This window comes from Cryptomeria japonica, chromosome 5 (assembly GCF_030272615.1).
Source record: "Cryptomeria japonica chromosome 5, Sugi_1.0, whole genome shotgun sequence".
Classification (NCBI taxonomy): Eukaryota; Viridiplantae; Streptophyta; class Pinopsida; order Cupressales; family Cupressaceae; genus Cryptomeria; species Cryptomeria japonica.
In genome coordinates, this window is record NC_081409.1 from 337,576,482 (window position 1) to 337,593,095 (window position 16,614).

Here is a 16,614-nt window from a genome sequence, read left to right on the forward strand (position 1 = left end):
ATGCTCCAAAACTCAATAAGTCACCAACACTTCAATGATTTTATTAATTCTGCAGCATCAAGCAACAATTCTTCAAAACTCTTCTAATCGATCCTTTACAAATGAAATGAGTGGGGCTTATATAGTGCTCCCAAATATAATGAATGGCCAAGATTAGATCAAGATCAAGGGCCAAGATTATGCCACCTAAACCCTAATTAAGGTTTGTTACATCAAAACCTAATCTTATTGCAAATTTTTTTAATATCAGCCAATAGGAATGTGACATCCAATTGGCGCAACATTGAGAAAATATCTTCCAATGAGAAAAAAGATGCCACATGGGATCATAACAAATTATCTTCTAGAAGCTTATTTCCCTTATCCTTTTCTTTTGGTGCAAATTCAACGAATCTAGACACCATGAATTCAATCTTAGTTATTGGAGCAGCAGGCAAGTTCTTCAGTTGTTCTTCAATGAAGCTGACTTTGTCTAAGGCAGAGGCAAAGTTTGTCTCCCATCTCGGTCCATAATCTCTAGTCTTCACTAGCAAGTACCATGAATGCGTGTATGTCATCCAACTGTCTCTCGAGAGGTAACCGTTTGTTCCAAAGAATATGATCTTCACTCTCTCAGCTAGCTGCCCTGCATCTATGGGAATTCCTTCATTCATCTACTTTTTGAGTATGATCTCAACTACCTCCACAATCTTATCATGTATCAAGTTAATTGCTCCATAAACTTGGGTGCATCCACTATTGATATCTTCGAAAATGAACTTCCTCATTCAGAGCAAGTTACACCGTTGCCAGAAATCAAGCGATTGTCCATCTCTCAATAATCCACCATTCACCAAGGTTTGCCTAGGTAAGTTCTTCATTGCTTGCAATCTCGGCATGGTATAGTCTCTGGTGAATATGAAGGTGTCATAAGCTGCCATGAGGATTTGAGTTCTTTCAAGAACACTTACGGCTTTATCAAATATCTTCACTAATTCCTTCAATAATGCATTCGCCTTCTTGAAAGTCCTATCTATCCAAGCATCCATCAAGTGTGTCAAAGTTCTCATCTTTTCCAAATTATCAACTAAGTTTGGAGGATGCAACAGTGGTGGCGTAGCTAATGGATCATGTTGCCTTAGCAGCTGCTTAAACTACTGGAAGTAACTTCTCAATGCACTTCTTTTTCCAATTTCTTGTTCTTTTCTACTTCCAACTTTAACACATCGTGAACTGTCTTCATTGTGTCATTCAAATCTTCCATCATCTGCTCGATGGTGAGGGGACCTAAGTCAATAGTCTCCAAGTCATACTCTTCTATTGTGATCTCGCCTTCAGGCTTATCTACTCTTGGAGTGGCAATTTGTATTACTCGAGATCCTGTACTATCCCTTGTCATCTTTGACATCTTAGTTGCTTTCTTCTTTTCAGCGAGCTCTTGAGTTTTGTTCAAGAAACTATCCAGATCATTAGTAGGATCCTCCTCTGCTACTATTACTTCTTTTGCCAAACTCTCCCTGAGCCATGTTGGGATAGAAGACTTCTCTTCTCCTACCTATGCCTCATTAAGTTGTTGGTCTTCTCGGGTGGAGAAGTTACTTCTTCATCTTCATTCTCAATATCCACATATGCATCATTGCCTTCCTTATCATCGTTCTGCTCATGTGGAACTGAATTGTCTCGTCCTAGTGGTTGCTTACCTATGTCCGTCTTATCACCTCTACTATTATGAACTATAGACTCTACAAATCCATTCACTCCATGATCAATGCTTCCTCTAAGTGGGTAACCTTCCTGGTTGGCTGCTTGATTCATCTCTACTTCGTGTACTAAGGAAGTACTATTGGAAGGGTAGCCTGAACTTGATTTATGCTTCTTGTTTGAAGGCTCTTCCTTATGACTTTCTTTTCTCTTCGATACAATAGAGTGAGCTGATTAGGCGGCACTTCTACTAACGCTCGTGCTTTCTATATCTTCATCAGAGGATTCTACTTCTCCCATCAATTCGAAGGTTAGTTGTGTATTTTGACTCTCTAGCTTCTATATTTGAATATTCACCCATCTTCGTGTGTATGCTAAGATTGGCATCATTAAATCCTTCAAATTAGTGATGTCAACATTACTCCAATTGACTCCCACCTTCTTGTCTTTCTCTTGTGCATATATCAACTAAAGGCGATCTCCACTATCTTGTGCTTGATCTGAAATGTCGGAGACCTTACATGTCCTGACGATGTGTTGATGTGTCTTTTGTCCATGACCAAACACAGAATAAAATACCCAGAGGTATCTTATTCTCTCTTGAGTAAAGTTCCCGAATGCTGAAGATATCGCAGAAGGATCAATTGGAGGAACTTCAAGGTTCTGTTATGTAGGTTCTCTACTCGGGGATAAGCACCAGTGGTCGTTGTGTTTGCTGTTTTACAAGGGGCCTTGCATACTTCCAAAGAAAGCTTGTTCGTGCCACTACTTTTCGATGAGGAACTGGATTCTCCTAATACTAAATGATGTTTCAAAAAAGGACAAAAGATAATGGTTTTAAGGAGATGAGACTAAACTAATCCTAAGAATGACTCAATGAAGACTGGTCTAGGTAAAACTCTACCAATTTCAGTATTGCCAAAAGATTACAACTCCGCTGGAATTGGTGCTATCTTCTAAGGGGATTCAATGATTTTCAAGTCATCAATGGGATAGATACTATTAGTAGGATACATATCAATACCTCCAACAATGATTGAACTCTTAAACAATCTTAATGTTTCCAGTTGACCACACAGGGCGTTCTTACAATTAGTAAAGAGCTAGTGGTTTGGATTATGAGTTTTACCAAAGATCAAGCATAACATTCATCCTTCAATCTTAAAACTTAAATACTATCTCTACTAAGAGTGATTCAAGAAGATAAACAACCATGAAAATAGCCACAAGGATTGCAATAAAATACCATAACTTCAATATTTCATTGATCTCATAGCCAAATAAAACAACAATTGTTCAACTTTCTTTCTTCGCTACTTTTCCTGCTGCTAACAATATTAAACTTATTTCTCTTTTCTGATTCTAACTCTTTAACTCCTAAAAATGAAATGAGTGAGGGCTTATATAGCACTCTCAAATACAATGAACGGCCTGGATCAAAAGAAGATCAATGGCTAAGATTTTGACACCTAAACCCTAATTAGGGTTTGTTACAAAAAAGTCCCCATTTGGATAAACATTATCAATCCATAGCCAATAGGAATTGGCACAAATAACGAGGAAACATAGCCCAATGGGAATAAAGTTGCCACATCATTTTATAACAACTTTTCATCTAGAATTTTGTTCCCTTTCCTATGCTCTTTTCTAGCATATTCAATGAATCTGGACGTAATTCCCTCAATTTCAGCAATGGGAATCTCATGAAGATTCTTTATTCATTCTTCCAAGTGGAGGACTTGATCAAAAGCTGTGAGAAGGGTCGTCTCCCATCCAGGCTCTAGCTCTTTTGTTTTCTCGATCAGGAACATAGTAGCATACATCTGACCTCGCAGCTCCTCTGTGGCCATGTTCTCCTCCTTGCAAAAAATGATCTTGATCCTGTCTTCCAACTCTTGGACATCAACATCTGTCTCGATCTCAATCCTTCTGTCAAGGATCGTACACAATACATCAAACACCTTGTCTTGAATAGGGTGGATGGTGTCTTCAACTCGGTTGCATCTGGTATTGGTGTCTTCGAAAAGAACTTCCTTCATCTAGAGTAATGTTGACCATTGCAAAAGGTTGTGGTTTCCTCCATCCATTATCTTCTCTTGTGCTAAAATCTGTCTCGGTGTCCTTATCACTTGCAAGACCGGGATGATAACGTCTCTAGTGTGAGTGAATGCATCTACAGTTATCAATAGATTATGAATGATCTCAAGGACCTGGATAGCCCGATGGACTGTCTTCATCATTCTTGTTGCAAATTCAATGGCTACCTTGTAAGATTCATCAATCCAAGAACTCATAAGTTGGGCTAAGTTCTTCATCTTTTCTGCCTCATTTATTGATTCGGGAGGAAGTGCATACAAAGGTGATATCGTTGGATCATGTCGCCTCAATGGCTGACTAAGATGACTAAAGTAATTTCTCCAAGCACTAACCTCTCTTTCTAGCTTCTTATTATTTTCCATTTCTTCTTTGAGTTTGTCATTAAGTGTTCTCACTGAATCAGTTGCTTCTTCCATGGCTTGCTCGGAGGTAAGTGGACCAAGATCAAATGTCTCTAGATCATATTCCTCTACTAGAATCTCATCCTCATACTTGTCCACCACGGGTGTGGCTATCTGTACCTTTCTGGATCCTGCTTCATCTTTAATTACCTTTGACATCTTTGTGGCCTTCTTCTTTTCTATCTCTTCATGGGAATTTCCTATGAGACTTTCCAAATCGAATACTTGTTCTTCCTCTTCGACCACAACTACCCTTGTCAGTCTTTCTTTTAGCCAATCTGGAATAGAAGAATTTCTTTCTCTTACTTGTATTTCCTTAGGCAGGGGTCTATCTTCTCTGAAGGGAGATGTTGCTTCATCATCATTCCTTCCTTCTTGTTGTTCATTAGCACCAACTTGGAGAGATTGACTTGATGAATGCTGAGGTGTTTGTCCTTTATCTTGTTTATCATTCTGCACCATGGATTCCATAGACTCATCAATCTCATACACTATCTGTCTTTGATCTTCTCTTTGACTTGTTTCCTTTTCATGCCTAGAAGACGTACTCGATGGACGATTGGGATTCACCTTTTGTTTCTTCTTGGAAGGTTCTCTCTTCTCAGGTCCTTCCTTTCTCTTCGATCCTTTGGAATGAGAAGCATTCTCACTCACACTTGCTTCTCCTTCTTCCGTTCTTGTTTCCAGGGTGAATGTCATGGATACATTTTGCTCCTTCAACTTTTGATGTTGTACGTCCACCCATCTGCGAGTGCAAGTTAAAACAGGATCCATCAATGCTCTTAGGTCTGCAACTTCTGGCTCATTCCAATCTATCTTCCCCTCTTTATCCTCCTTCTCATAGGAAGATTGGAGATATCTACCACTGTCCTGGGCTTGATCGGCTACTCTGTAAACTTTACATTTCCTAATGAGATCTAAGGGTAATCTGGAATGCATCTTTCTTTTCACCTCCATATCATCCTGGACATTCATCCACAAGTCCTCCACTTGAAACTCATGTTTGTATTTCTTCCCAACTGTCTCTTCCATGTGACCATGAGGATCGAAATTCTCCCTTGAGGCAAAGGATGTGAACGAATACAGAGATAACTCCTCTGCATCCTCCGCAGCCTGAGAATTAGGACATACTTCAATTGAATTCCCTAGTAGAATGGGTACAGGGATTCCATTTCCATGCTTATGTCAATTACTTGAGGATATTACAGGGATTCCATTTCCATGCGGCCTTGATGATGCCACTCTCAATTATCCTCTTGGCAACAGGCGATGGCTTGCCGATGTAGGGCACTTCTCGAAACTTCTTCACATTGAAGTTTCCTAGATTAGTGTCTCCGATATTGCTCCACTTAGACACGATCCTGGTCTCCAAGTCATCGTTCTTCTGATCTTCTTTGATGAGACCCTGTCGGGTGGTGGATCCACTGGCCTTGGGGGTCGTCATTTGATACCTACACAAAAGGCTTAAGTTTGGTTTGAGCATAATATCTTAAGGTAGGAGATTTAAGACCTTTCAAGGAAATAAATAGATTACAATTTGAAAATAATGTGATAAATCCTTAGAATTATGAATTTTCAAATTGATATTACTTATGAATTAAATCAGATTATGCAAGACTTAACCTTACAAAGGATTGATATAGAAAATCAAATCTAATCTTCAATATGCATTCAAAAAATCTGATTGTACATACCTCCTCCTTGATTCCTAGTTATCAACCTTGAAAATCGATAAAGGAAAATGAAGATTTGCTGGATGAAAGGTCTTTGATCTGAATTTCAGGTCCTCCCCTTTGATGACTTAACCTTCAATCAGCTTCCAGCCAGCCTTCAATCAGCCTTCAAGTGAGAAATTCGCCTTCAATCAGCCTTCAAGTGAGAAATTCGCCTTCAATCAGCCTTCAACCAGCTCTTAACCAGTTTTCTCCAATCAAGAAATAAGCCTTCAATCTGCTGGAATTCGCACCTCTAGGTCTGCTCTCTAAAATCACATAAGAAAGAATGAATGAATGATTAAAGAAAAACTAAACTACACCTCTCCTTTATAGGGTGCTCCACCATTTTACTACTAGGCCGACTTGGTTAATGTGTTAAAAAAAATAAAATAAAATAAAATAAAAAAGCCTTGCACAAGCTGGCCAACTTGGCAATAAAACACAAAAAAATGTGTTAGAGCGCTAAAGTATGAGAATTTTGATTTTAAGGCTTGAAAGAAATTAATTAATTCATTTTTACAAGTGCCTTAGCTCATGCGAATTTGTCTTATTCTCATAAGTGAGGTTTGATTAGCGATTTAATGGGAGGATATAGGTAAGCCTAGTGGATGCTAGAATTTGTTCAAGGTTTGATGAAGGCACATTTTCTCCATAGGCACTAGAATGCTCACGATATGAGGAAGGCTCAAACCACCCCAAGGAGGCTTGCTTGAACTTCTCACCTAGGTTCATTTACCCCATCTATCAACACCTTCATAATCTTGATTTGTCATCACCTCATGCTCTTGTCATCATAACTTTGCAACTTGCCTTTGTCATAGTCCAAACAAGGTGAAGAATAGGCTTTTCCAAGGATTTCGCCCTGGCCCCTTTGAAAGGGTCAGGAGCGATTTCCTTGATTTTGTCTCAATTGCCTCATTTTTTCACTCCAAAATCCTCTTAAAGGTGAGCATATGCTAGCTTTAGTTTAACAAAGCCTAGGGATCCAATTCTTTAGCTTCTAACATGGGCAAATTAGGTGATTATGAGAATTTCGCTCAGGACCCTTTGGAAGGGTTAGGAGCGAAATTCACCTTTTAGGTCAAAATTCACCCTTCTTTCACTGACAATCTCTTCTAAGGCAATCTCTAAGGTCCATTCACCTTGATCACTGACTTGGCTCAACAAAATCTTGAGGGAAACATGACATTTTATGAATTTCGCTCTGGACCCTTTGGAAGGGTCAGGAGCGAAATTCAAGTCTTAGGCTTAATTCTTGACCTCCTTCACTTCAATTCATCTCACAAAGCAAAGTAACATCATTCCAATCTCAACCACACCCTAGGAATCACAATCCTGGCTTCGCACAAGGAGGAAATGGTGGATTTGAAGAATTTCGCTCTGGACCCTTTGGAAGGGTCAGGAGCGAAATTCATATTTAGCTCAAAATTCACACTTTTGGTGATCAAAAAATCTCTCAAAGGCAATTCAAAGAGCTTCTCACCCTGGTCTAGGCCTGACTTCACTCAAATTCTAGAGAAAAAGATGGTTTTAGGGTTTTTCGCTTTGGACCCTTTGGAAGTCAGGAGCGAAAATCTTATTTTGAGCCTATTCCTCCATCCTTTCAACCTCAATCAAGTCCAAAAGGCAAGAAAACACTTCTTCACACTCATCCAAGCTATAAAAACCCAAAGTTTGACTTGACTTGCAAGAAAAATAGGTGATTGTAGAATTTTCACTCTGGACCCTTTGGAAGGGTCAAGAGCGAAAATCTTGGTTTGCACAAATCCTTCAAATTCCTGGATCACTAGTAAGTCAAAGTCATTCTTAGGGACATCTCCTTCTTGAATTTACCTTAGCCCACACATGATCTAGCACAAAGTTAAGAGAAAAGAGTGGTTTTGAGAAAATTCGCTTTGACCCTTTGGAAGGGTCAGGAGCGAATTTCTCATTCTTGACTTGATTCTTCATCCTTTCAAACTCATTCTTCCTTATAAGATAAAATTGCATCGTTTTTCACCCAAGGAACAAAGTTTTACGCCAAAGCAAGGTTAAAAAATAGGTTTGTAAGGAATTTCGCTCTGGACCCTTTGGAAGGGTCAAGAGTGAAATTCATGTTCTAGGCTAAAATCCTTCACATTCTCACCTCCCATCACTTCAAAACTAGAATGTAGGTCCAAACAAGGAAGACAATGAGGTTTATTGAGATTTTCACTCTGGACCCTTTGGAAGGGTCAGGGGCGAAAACCATGTCTTAGGCTTGATTGTTCATTTTTTCAACTCCAAACTTCCTTGGGAGGCAAACATAGACCATTCTTCTTGCATCTCCACCAAGGTCCTGATCTTGTCTAAGGGGAAAATGAGTGTTTTCAAGAATTTCGCTCTGGACCCTTTGGAAGGGTCAGGAGCGAAATTCAATTTTTAGGCTAAAATCCTCCATTTCCTCCACCTCTAGTCATTCCCTTAGACAAAAACATGTCAAACACTTCCATTCATGCCTTAGAAACTAGGAATTTGGTCTTGACAAGTGAGAAATTGAGGTTTGAGGGGATTTTCGCTCTGGACCCTTTGGAAGGGTCAAGAGCGAAATCCGCACTCTTGGCTAGTTTCTCACTTTCTTTCATCTCATGCTCCTTCAAACTTGATAGATTCAACTTCCTCCTATCGCAATCAAGACAATCTACCATCCAACTGGCTCTAGACAAGGTCAAACTAGGTCTTTAAGGCCAAAAGAAGGCTAAATGGAGGATTTTGCTCTAGACCCTTTGGAAGGGTCAGGAGCGAAATTCTCCTTGCAGGTTGATTTTCGCCATTTCAAAGTCTCAACCTCCTCTCTAAGGAAAACATGCATCAAAACCTTATCAACTATGCCTCAAAAGTCAACAATCTTGGTCATATCCTTGAGAAAAGTGGAGAAAAGGTAGATTTCGCTCTGGACCCTTTGGAAGGGTCAAGAGCGAAATCCATGCCTTAGGTCAAAATCTTCATCCTTTAATGCTTTCAATCACTTCTTAGGCAAGAACATATCAAAAACCTTCACTATATGCCTAAGGAACAAGACTTCTTGAGCAAACCAGGAGAAAAAAAAGGTGTCTTCTTGGAATTTCACTCTGGACCCTTTGGAAGGGTCAGGAGCGAAATTCTTGGTTTAGGTTGATTTCACACCTCTTTCCTACTCAATTCACCTTCAAACTTGGTTAGATTCACTTCTCCTTATCACCATGATGTCCACTTGCCACTTGCTCAGCTTGAAACAAGACCTTTCCAATGCCTGAGGCAAAATATGAGGTCAAATGAGGATTTCGCTCTGGACCCTTTGGAAGGGTCAGGAGCGAATTTCCTCTTCCAGGCAAATTTTCATCATTTTGTTACTTCAAACTTCCTTCCTAAGGCAAATGTACATCGCAGTGTTCCACACCATGCAATAGAAGTTTCAAACTTGGTCAAGACAAGGGAGAGAGCAAAGAAATATGAATTTTGCCCTGGACCCTTTGGAAGGGTCAAGAGCGAATTTCATCGTTTTGGCTCATTTTATACCTCAAAACTCCTTTCCTTGCCTCGGATATAACTTTTCAAGACCTCTTTAATCATTATCAAGTAAAATTTGCTCATTAATTTCTGAAATCGCCTCCTGAATCTCCCTTCAGCCACTGACTCTGCTTCAATGACTCTGACAAGAAAACCAACATTCCTGACCTACCCTAACCTGAGACCTATCATCTCCCTTTGCACAATCTATCCATCCTCATTCTCCTGAAAGGTAAAACCTCTAGAACAACCCTAGGGTTCAAGGTGGACAACACCTGACTTCCCAAATCCAAACTTCACTAAGCTTTGATAGAAACCCTAATCTACCCAACCCAAGCGACCACTTCACTCACTCAAAACACCTAGCAAGCAGAGAAAACCTAACTAAGGGAAAGGCAAAACCCAAGAAAAAGAGGGGGGTCCCCATTCTAATGGGGCAATGTGTGACATGGTAACAACACGATGTCAATTGATAGTCTTGAGCACATTCTTCTTCTTATCTCAAAATTGTCCTGAGCATTCATGAAATGATCTTCCAGTTGCAGCTTGTGTTTGTGCTTCCTTCCATTTGCTCTTCTGATATTGCCGCGAGGATCAAAGCTATCTCTAGAAAGTATGGGATAAGAAAGTGAGATTTCAACTCCTCTTCCACTTTCTCTCTTGCCTATAAGGATGGACACACTTCTAATGATTGCCCAATTGAGATAGGAAAAGTGACTCTCACTTTGTGTCTATTCTTTTGTACTTTATTATACATCATTGACTACCTCACCAACTCAAGTAATACTATCTTGTTGATAGGATAGCGCGGTAGCATGTAGGGTGGACAAGAGCATCCTTGAATTTTGATGTAGGTGAACTTAGGAAACTGAATATACCAAGCACCAAATTTCTTTATCAACTCCTTCGCTTGCAGGGATAGCCTTTGATGAATGTTGCCTTGCAAAGTTCTTGTTATGTGCATGGAGAAGGCATTATTCACCCTTCTGTAATGTGCTATGCCAGGATAGTGCAGTTGTGTATATGATAAGGGTTTGTCATGTACCGATTCCAATCTTCGGGGTTGCCATGCTCTACCTGTGAGAGTATTTAAGTTAGGGTTTTGATATGATTTCAATGTCAACGATATCCAAAATGTGTCTAGGTTAGTAATCCCTCTATAAAATCATTGAAATCATTGATGAATTACTAAAACCCTAGGCGTAAATATCAACCCTAGACTCGTCTAGATTTGAAAAAATGATCATCTAATCAAAATACATTGCATTTAAGCATACTAGTTGATCAAAATGCAATAAAAGAAGCATCCTACTAATTTGCTTCCAGCCTCATGATAATTTGAACTTCAGCTCTCTTATCCTTCGAATATTGAACTTAGGAAACTGGATATACCAAGCGCCAAATTTCTTTATCAACCCCTTTGCATGCGGGGATAGCCTTTGATGAATGTTGCCTTGCATGGTTCTTGTTATGTGCATGGTGAAGGCATCATTCACCCTTTCATAATGTGCTATGCCAGGATAGTGCAGTTGTGTATATGACTCGCACGCTCTCAACTCTTTGGCTCCTATTCTAAGGATCATACTACAAACCTAACCTAAAACCTAAAACTAAAAGCAAAAGAGGGGGTCCCCATTTGTGATGGGGCGATGTTTGAAATGGTCACAACAGTATGCAACAATTGGAACAGTTAATAAATACAAAGCACATCTTGTCACAAAAGGATTCCCGCAGGTGTCTAACATATACTATATCAGGACCTTTGCACCTACTTCCAAAATAATTCCATCCCCCACCTCACTCTAGCCATCATAGTTGCTCACCACTAGCTTATTTATCAAATGGACTTGAAGAGTGATTTTCTACATATTGATCTAAAAGAAGAGATATATATGTGACAACCAGAGGGATTCATTCATAATTATTCTTTGGTATGCAGACTTGGGAAGCCCCTCTATGGCCTCAAACAAGTGCTTCAAGCTAGGTATGCCAAGATAGAGACATTCCTTATTTTTGTTGATTTCACCCAATATCACTCTAACTTTCACCCAATATCACTCTAACCCTACTCTCTACATTTAGTGACAAGTTGATGAGCTTCCCCTTTTGGTGTTGTACATCAACGACCTAATTCATCACTAGAAGTTCTTCATCCCTCGTTGGCTTCATACAATCCACACTACATTACACATTCTCTATAACTAACAAGGGATTGTTGCGTTACTTCCTTGTGATTCAGATCACACAAACTAATTGCAGGATAAATTTTGCTCAACCCAAGTATGTCTTGGATCTTCTCTGACAATTTCAAATAATAATTGTAAGCTTGCCTCAACTCTCTCTATTAGACGTTGAATTGGAGGCAAATTCCACTTCAAAACAAACATCCATTGGGAAGAGTCCAAGGGATCGAATCTCACAATTTAGTTGTTTCATCTATCCCTCTTTCAGTAGAGAGAAGACAAGCTCGACTTGAAGTCATGTGTATCATTGTTCAACTCCTCTTATTGATGCTACCATGCATTGTAATTTTGGGCGTCTCATAAACCTCACACATACTTGTCCGGATATTCCTATGTTGTCGGCATGGTTACTTTCTTTATACAAAAACCTCATGAGCTAAAATAAAAAGCCACCAAGCATATATTGCACTATGTATAGGGGACACATTCATATGAGATACATTATGCAACAAACAAAGACACAAACTTGGTAGGATATACAAATTTTGATTGGGCTAGCAATTTTCCAATTTGCAAATCCATATCTAGCTACAACTTTCACCTTGATTCTAGTCATATTTGTTGGTTGAGTAGGAAGCAACATGCCATTGCTCTTTCATCTACAGAGGTAAAGTGCAAAGGGGCTATCAATGCCACTAAAGAGGCCATTTGACTTCACTAAATCTTGACAAAGATCGGAATCTCCTATTGGTGACCATTAATCATCTATTGTGATAATCAGAGTGCTATTGTGATCCCCAATAATCTAGTTCATCAATAGAGAACCAAGCATATTGAGATCCATATGCTCTACATTAGAAATTTTATACATGAGCAAATCACAAATCTTTAACATTAACCCACATCAGAGCAAAAAGCAAACATTTTCACCAAACCCTTTACCATGAGCACATATGTTCATCTTCAAGCTCTTCTTGGGGTGCGGGACACACTCACTTCTAATGGAGCTATCTAGTCATCTCCATGTCCTTCATTTCCTTTTTGGAAAACTCTCTTTATGTAGATTGGATTTAATTCAAATCATACATGGGTACTAATATTAAGTTTACATAGATAATTTATTTTATTTACTTAATTAGGAAATAATGAGCACATGTCATCTCCTTAATTGATGGGTGCCACCACCTCATTCACTCCTTGATTCAAGGTAGTTAGGAGCCACCACTACCTCGTCAAGATGAGTTATCTTGACTCCATTGCTCGTACATGTTCAGTCAATCCACCAGATCACTGGCTAACTCATCTCCTCTAAGACACTTCTTACTCTGATTTGTGTATCTCAGAATCTGTGTATTGTAGTCAATTTCCTTTGTATTTCATTATGAATACAATTATTGGAATGTTGTTATCTTTTTGTTTGCTCTTGAACATATATCATCATAATATTGTTTTGTTCTTGAGGTAGATTTATTAGTGCAATTTGATTCTTAAATTTTCAGAAGTTTGTAGTTGGGGGCCAGGTGGCAAGGAACTTCAAGGACTTCAATTTTGGGGGCCCTACAAGCCCCTTTTCTGTCTGTTCATCCTTCGGCTGGGCATAATTGTTAAAAGTTAAAACCACTCTCACAAGGCTGTTGGGGCTCTAATGCATTTGGCTGGCTCATTTGTATGTCTTTCGCATTTGATGGTTGAAGAACATGCAGATCAGATAGGATGGTTTCTGATGACACTGAGGATAAAGATCTCTGCTTATTTTCATGTCCCCCATTTCATCGTCTTGGGGTTTGATGTCAATGTTCCACTACCTCATAAGTATGTTTTTGACAATAAGATAGTTAATGTGTAAAGTCCCGGGATAGCTGCATAGCAAGCACTTTGAAACTATATATGCAATTTTTTTCTCAAATTAACATAAAGGGAAAGGGAAGTATGTTTTCGGCAGTGAGATACCTATGTGTAAAGTCCCGGGTTAGCTGTGTAGCAAGCATTTTGAAACTCTCTATATAATTTTTTTCTCAAATTAACATAAAGGGAGAGGAACCCACTTCCCTCACTAATTAAAAAAACAATATGCAAATTCTATATATCCTAGTCAAAATAATTTGGATATGACCTTAACATAAACCTTAGCACTAAATCAAATTCTAAAAACTTCAATTCTGATCAAGCTTCAGGTAAACTCAGCTTTATTTTTTAATTTCAAATTTCATATGCACTGACCTGGATCATAAAAGAAACCATTGTGCTAAAATTAAACCCCAAAATCCTCGCTGCCTACATATACTTCAGCTAGATTCCTGCTTTATCTTCAAATTTTAAATATCTCTTTTGCTAACCCTAAGAAAGATCTCTGAGCTAAAATTAAACCCAAAAATCATCCGGTCAGCCACATATTTAAGCTAAATTCTTGCATTCATTTTTGAAGTTTCAGAAAAATAATCTGAAGAGAAATCCCAATCCTATAAAATTAAAATTTAAGCCCTAAAACCCTGAAAGTCTCATTACTGGCACATAATTCCGTTAAATTCCTACATTTCTTTGCAAATTCTGGATATTCTGTAAAATAACACTAACAAAAAAGCTTTAAACTGATGCTAAGATAAACCCCAAAACCCTCACTACCGGCACATATATCAACAGAATTTTGTATTTTTATCAAATCCCTAATATCCCGAAAAGCAACCTTGACATAAGCCTTTGTTTTAAAATCAAAATCTCAAAGCGTCCTTTCCGGCAGATACTTAAGCTACTTTCCCGTACAAATGACACTTTCAAAACGCTCGGTGCTAAAATTAAGCTCTAAAATTCTCGCGGCCGGCACATACATGAATTATAATCTTGCATTCTTTTAAATATCCTATAAATCCTGTAAAATAACCTTACAGAAACCTCTGTGCTCAATCAAACCCTAAATCCTCATTTCTGGCACACACTTCCGCTAAATTCTTTCCAAAAAAAAAAAAAAAAAACTTCGTATTTCGAATCAAACATAACCTACCTCGGTGCAAATTCGAAGAAGCAAATCTTCAGCATCGGTTGAGTCTTGCAAAGACGAACCAAGGAAAGCCTTCATGAGAGGGATTGCATGTGCTTCAAATTTGCCAGAAAACACACTCTCTTCCAAATATCTCAGCGCAATTCTTTCTTCCAGGCTACTGCAGGAAGGACTTTTTATGTCCGGAACGCGCATTATCATCGCTGTAGATAGAATTTAAAAAAAAATTTAAAGATGTAGACAGAGAAATTTTTAAAAATATAAAAAATATGTTTCATTATTTTCCCATATAGATGAAAACAATTTCTGCATACAGAAAAATGAAATGAAGAGAGTGAATAAGCTTACCTTTAAGCAGCGGGGTTTCAATTTCTTTATTGTCGACTAGCTTTTCGATAATCCATTCCCACGGCAAAGCCGTTGGACCTGAGGCCATGGCCGCAGTGAAATCCTGCAATTATTATTACCCAGTGGTACGTTTGTGCATGCAGAAAGTGATATTAGCATGTATTGATAAATATGATGCAGATTTGGCTCTGCGGTGCTGCGAGGTTCGAGTAGCAGGTGAGCAGAAACAACGAGCCCCAAATATAGTTTCCCTCTCCCTTGAGTCTCGACTCAAAGAATTTACATAACCTGGCTATAATATTAATGGCGACTCACTCCTACAATCCTCGCGCCAGTATGTCCCTCCCCATACTATTCTCGCGTCCAATGGCAGGTGTGTTTAAGGAAATGAGAGGGCGGCTGCACAAGTAAAGGAAAGTTCACCCTTTCTATAAATGCCGCAATCCTTTTTATGCCGCACAGCAGTAATATTAATGGCGGTGTCCTCCCATAATCTGTTTCTTAAACCAGCAACAACCCAATTTATCCTCACATCGACCTGCGATCCCCAATTCTTTGACTCGCCATGCCCTAATCCTTAGAGGCCAGCAACTATCCTTTGCGACTGGTAAAATAAATCCACGACTCTCTCAGAAAAGCCGCGACCAGCTGGAATCCTCACGTCTTTTTTCTGAAGCTTGGTTTCCTTAAACTATGAAAGATAGGCGGCCGAGTATACATAAACTCCAGTGATTTTTCATATGAAATGGATAATTAACCCGTGAAGACTTCTCCTAGCTGCAACCTGAACTTCCTGAATATCACAATGCAAACAATTCACCCCTTCTGATTTTTAATAATATGATAAAACAAGTTTACATTATTTATGCTGAGATTTTTATGTCAAACGCACCAATTTCTTTCTGGAATTTTAATTGTATTTGCACCTTACTTATGCGGCCTCTTATTCCAGAAAAATGGCGGCCCAGTAAAGCTGAGCCAGAAACTCGCATCAAACTCTTTTATCCTTCACCTGGACTCGCTTGGGATCAACACAACAATATCTTCAATCTACCATCGAAGTCCCCAAAAATTGATATCTTCAAACCAGCATATCCCGCTCAAAGAGCAGCTTACGGTTTATATCTTCCCCATGACTTTTCACCATTGTTTTCTCTTAACTTTATTTTAATTTTTTTTTAACTTGATATTAAATAATTGTGTTAATTTAATAATAAATATTAATTGCATTTTATTTATTAAAGTTATTTCAAACAATTTATTATTAAATTAAATTATTTTAATTGTGAAAAAGAAAATGTGATTGTATTAAAACTAGCATACCTATTTTATTTTAGAAGAATATAGGTAAAGTAGATATTCTCTTTGTTCATTATTCTACTTAAAAAATATTATATTATTATATTGTAATTAATATTAAATTATTATTATATTATGGTATTAAACTTAATAAGTGGTAGTTGAGAAGCAAATATATAATTATTATTAAATAAATAAAAAATAATAATAGAATATTATTTTTTATTTTTTTATTGAATGACACTTTTACAATAATACACCTTCATCATAATTATTTGAAGTTGTTATTGACTACAAACAACTAAATACTAGCATATTGTATTTTAAAAAATCTAAATAAAATGGTTCAATAAATTAACATTGACTAATTAAAAAGCTCTCCCTCTCTG

General features: G+C 38.2%; 1 protein-coding gene across 3 annotated transcripts in view; it reads right to left on the reverse strand.

Moving 5' to 3' along the window:
• The window catches only part of LOC131034069 (uncharacterized), a 57,175-nt gene extending 41,128 nt beyond the window's left edge, over positions 1 to 16,047 (reverse strand). The window contains exons 1-3 of one of the 3 annotated variants that reach the window (XM_057965424.2): positions 15,853 to 16,046; positions 14,927 to 15,719; positions 14,582 to 14,781 (exon numbers count right to left, since the gene is read on the reverse strand). In XM_057965424.2, coding sequence (XP_057821407.1) covers positions 14,582 to 14,781; positions 14,927 to 15,014 — 288 coding nt within the window. In that variant the 5' untranslated portion in view covers positions 15,015 to 15,719; positions 15,853 to 16,046. Of the gene's footprint in view, positions 1 to 14,581; positions 14,782 to 14,926 lie in introns of all 3 variants that reach the window. The other 2 variants (XM_057965431.2, XM_057965439.2) reach the window with 2 other exon arrangements.
• Between the last annotated feature and the right edge of the window lie 567 nt (positions 16,048 to 16,614).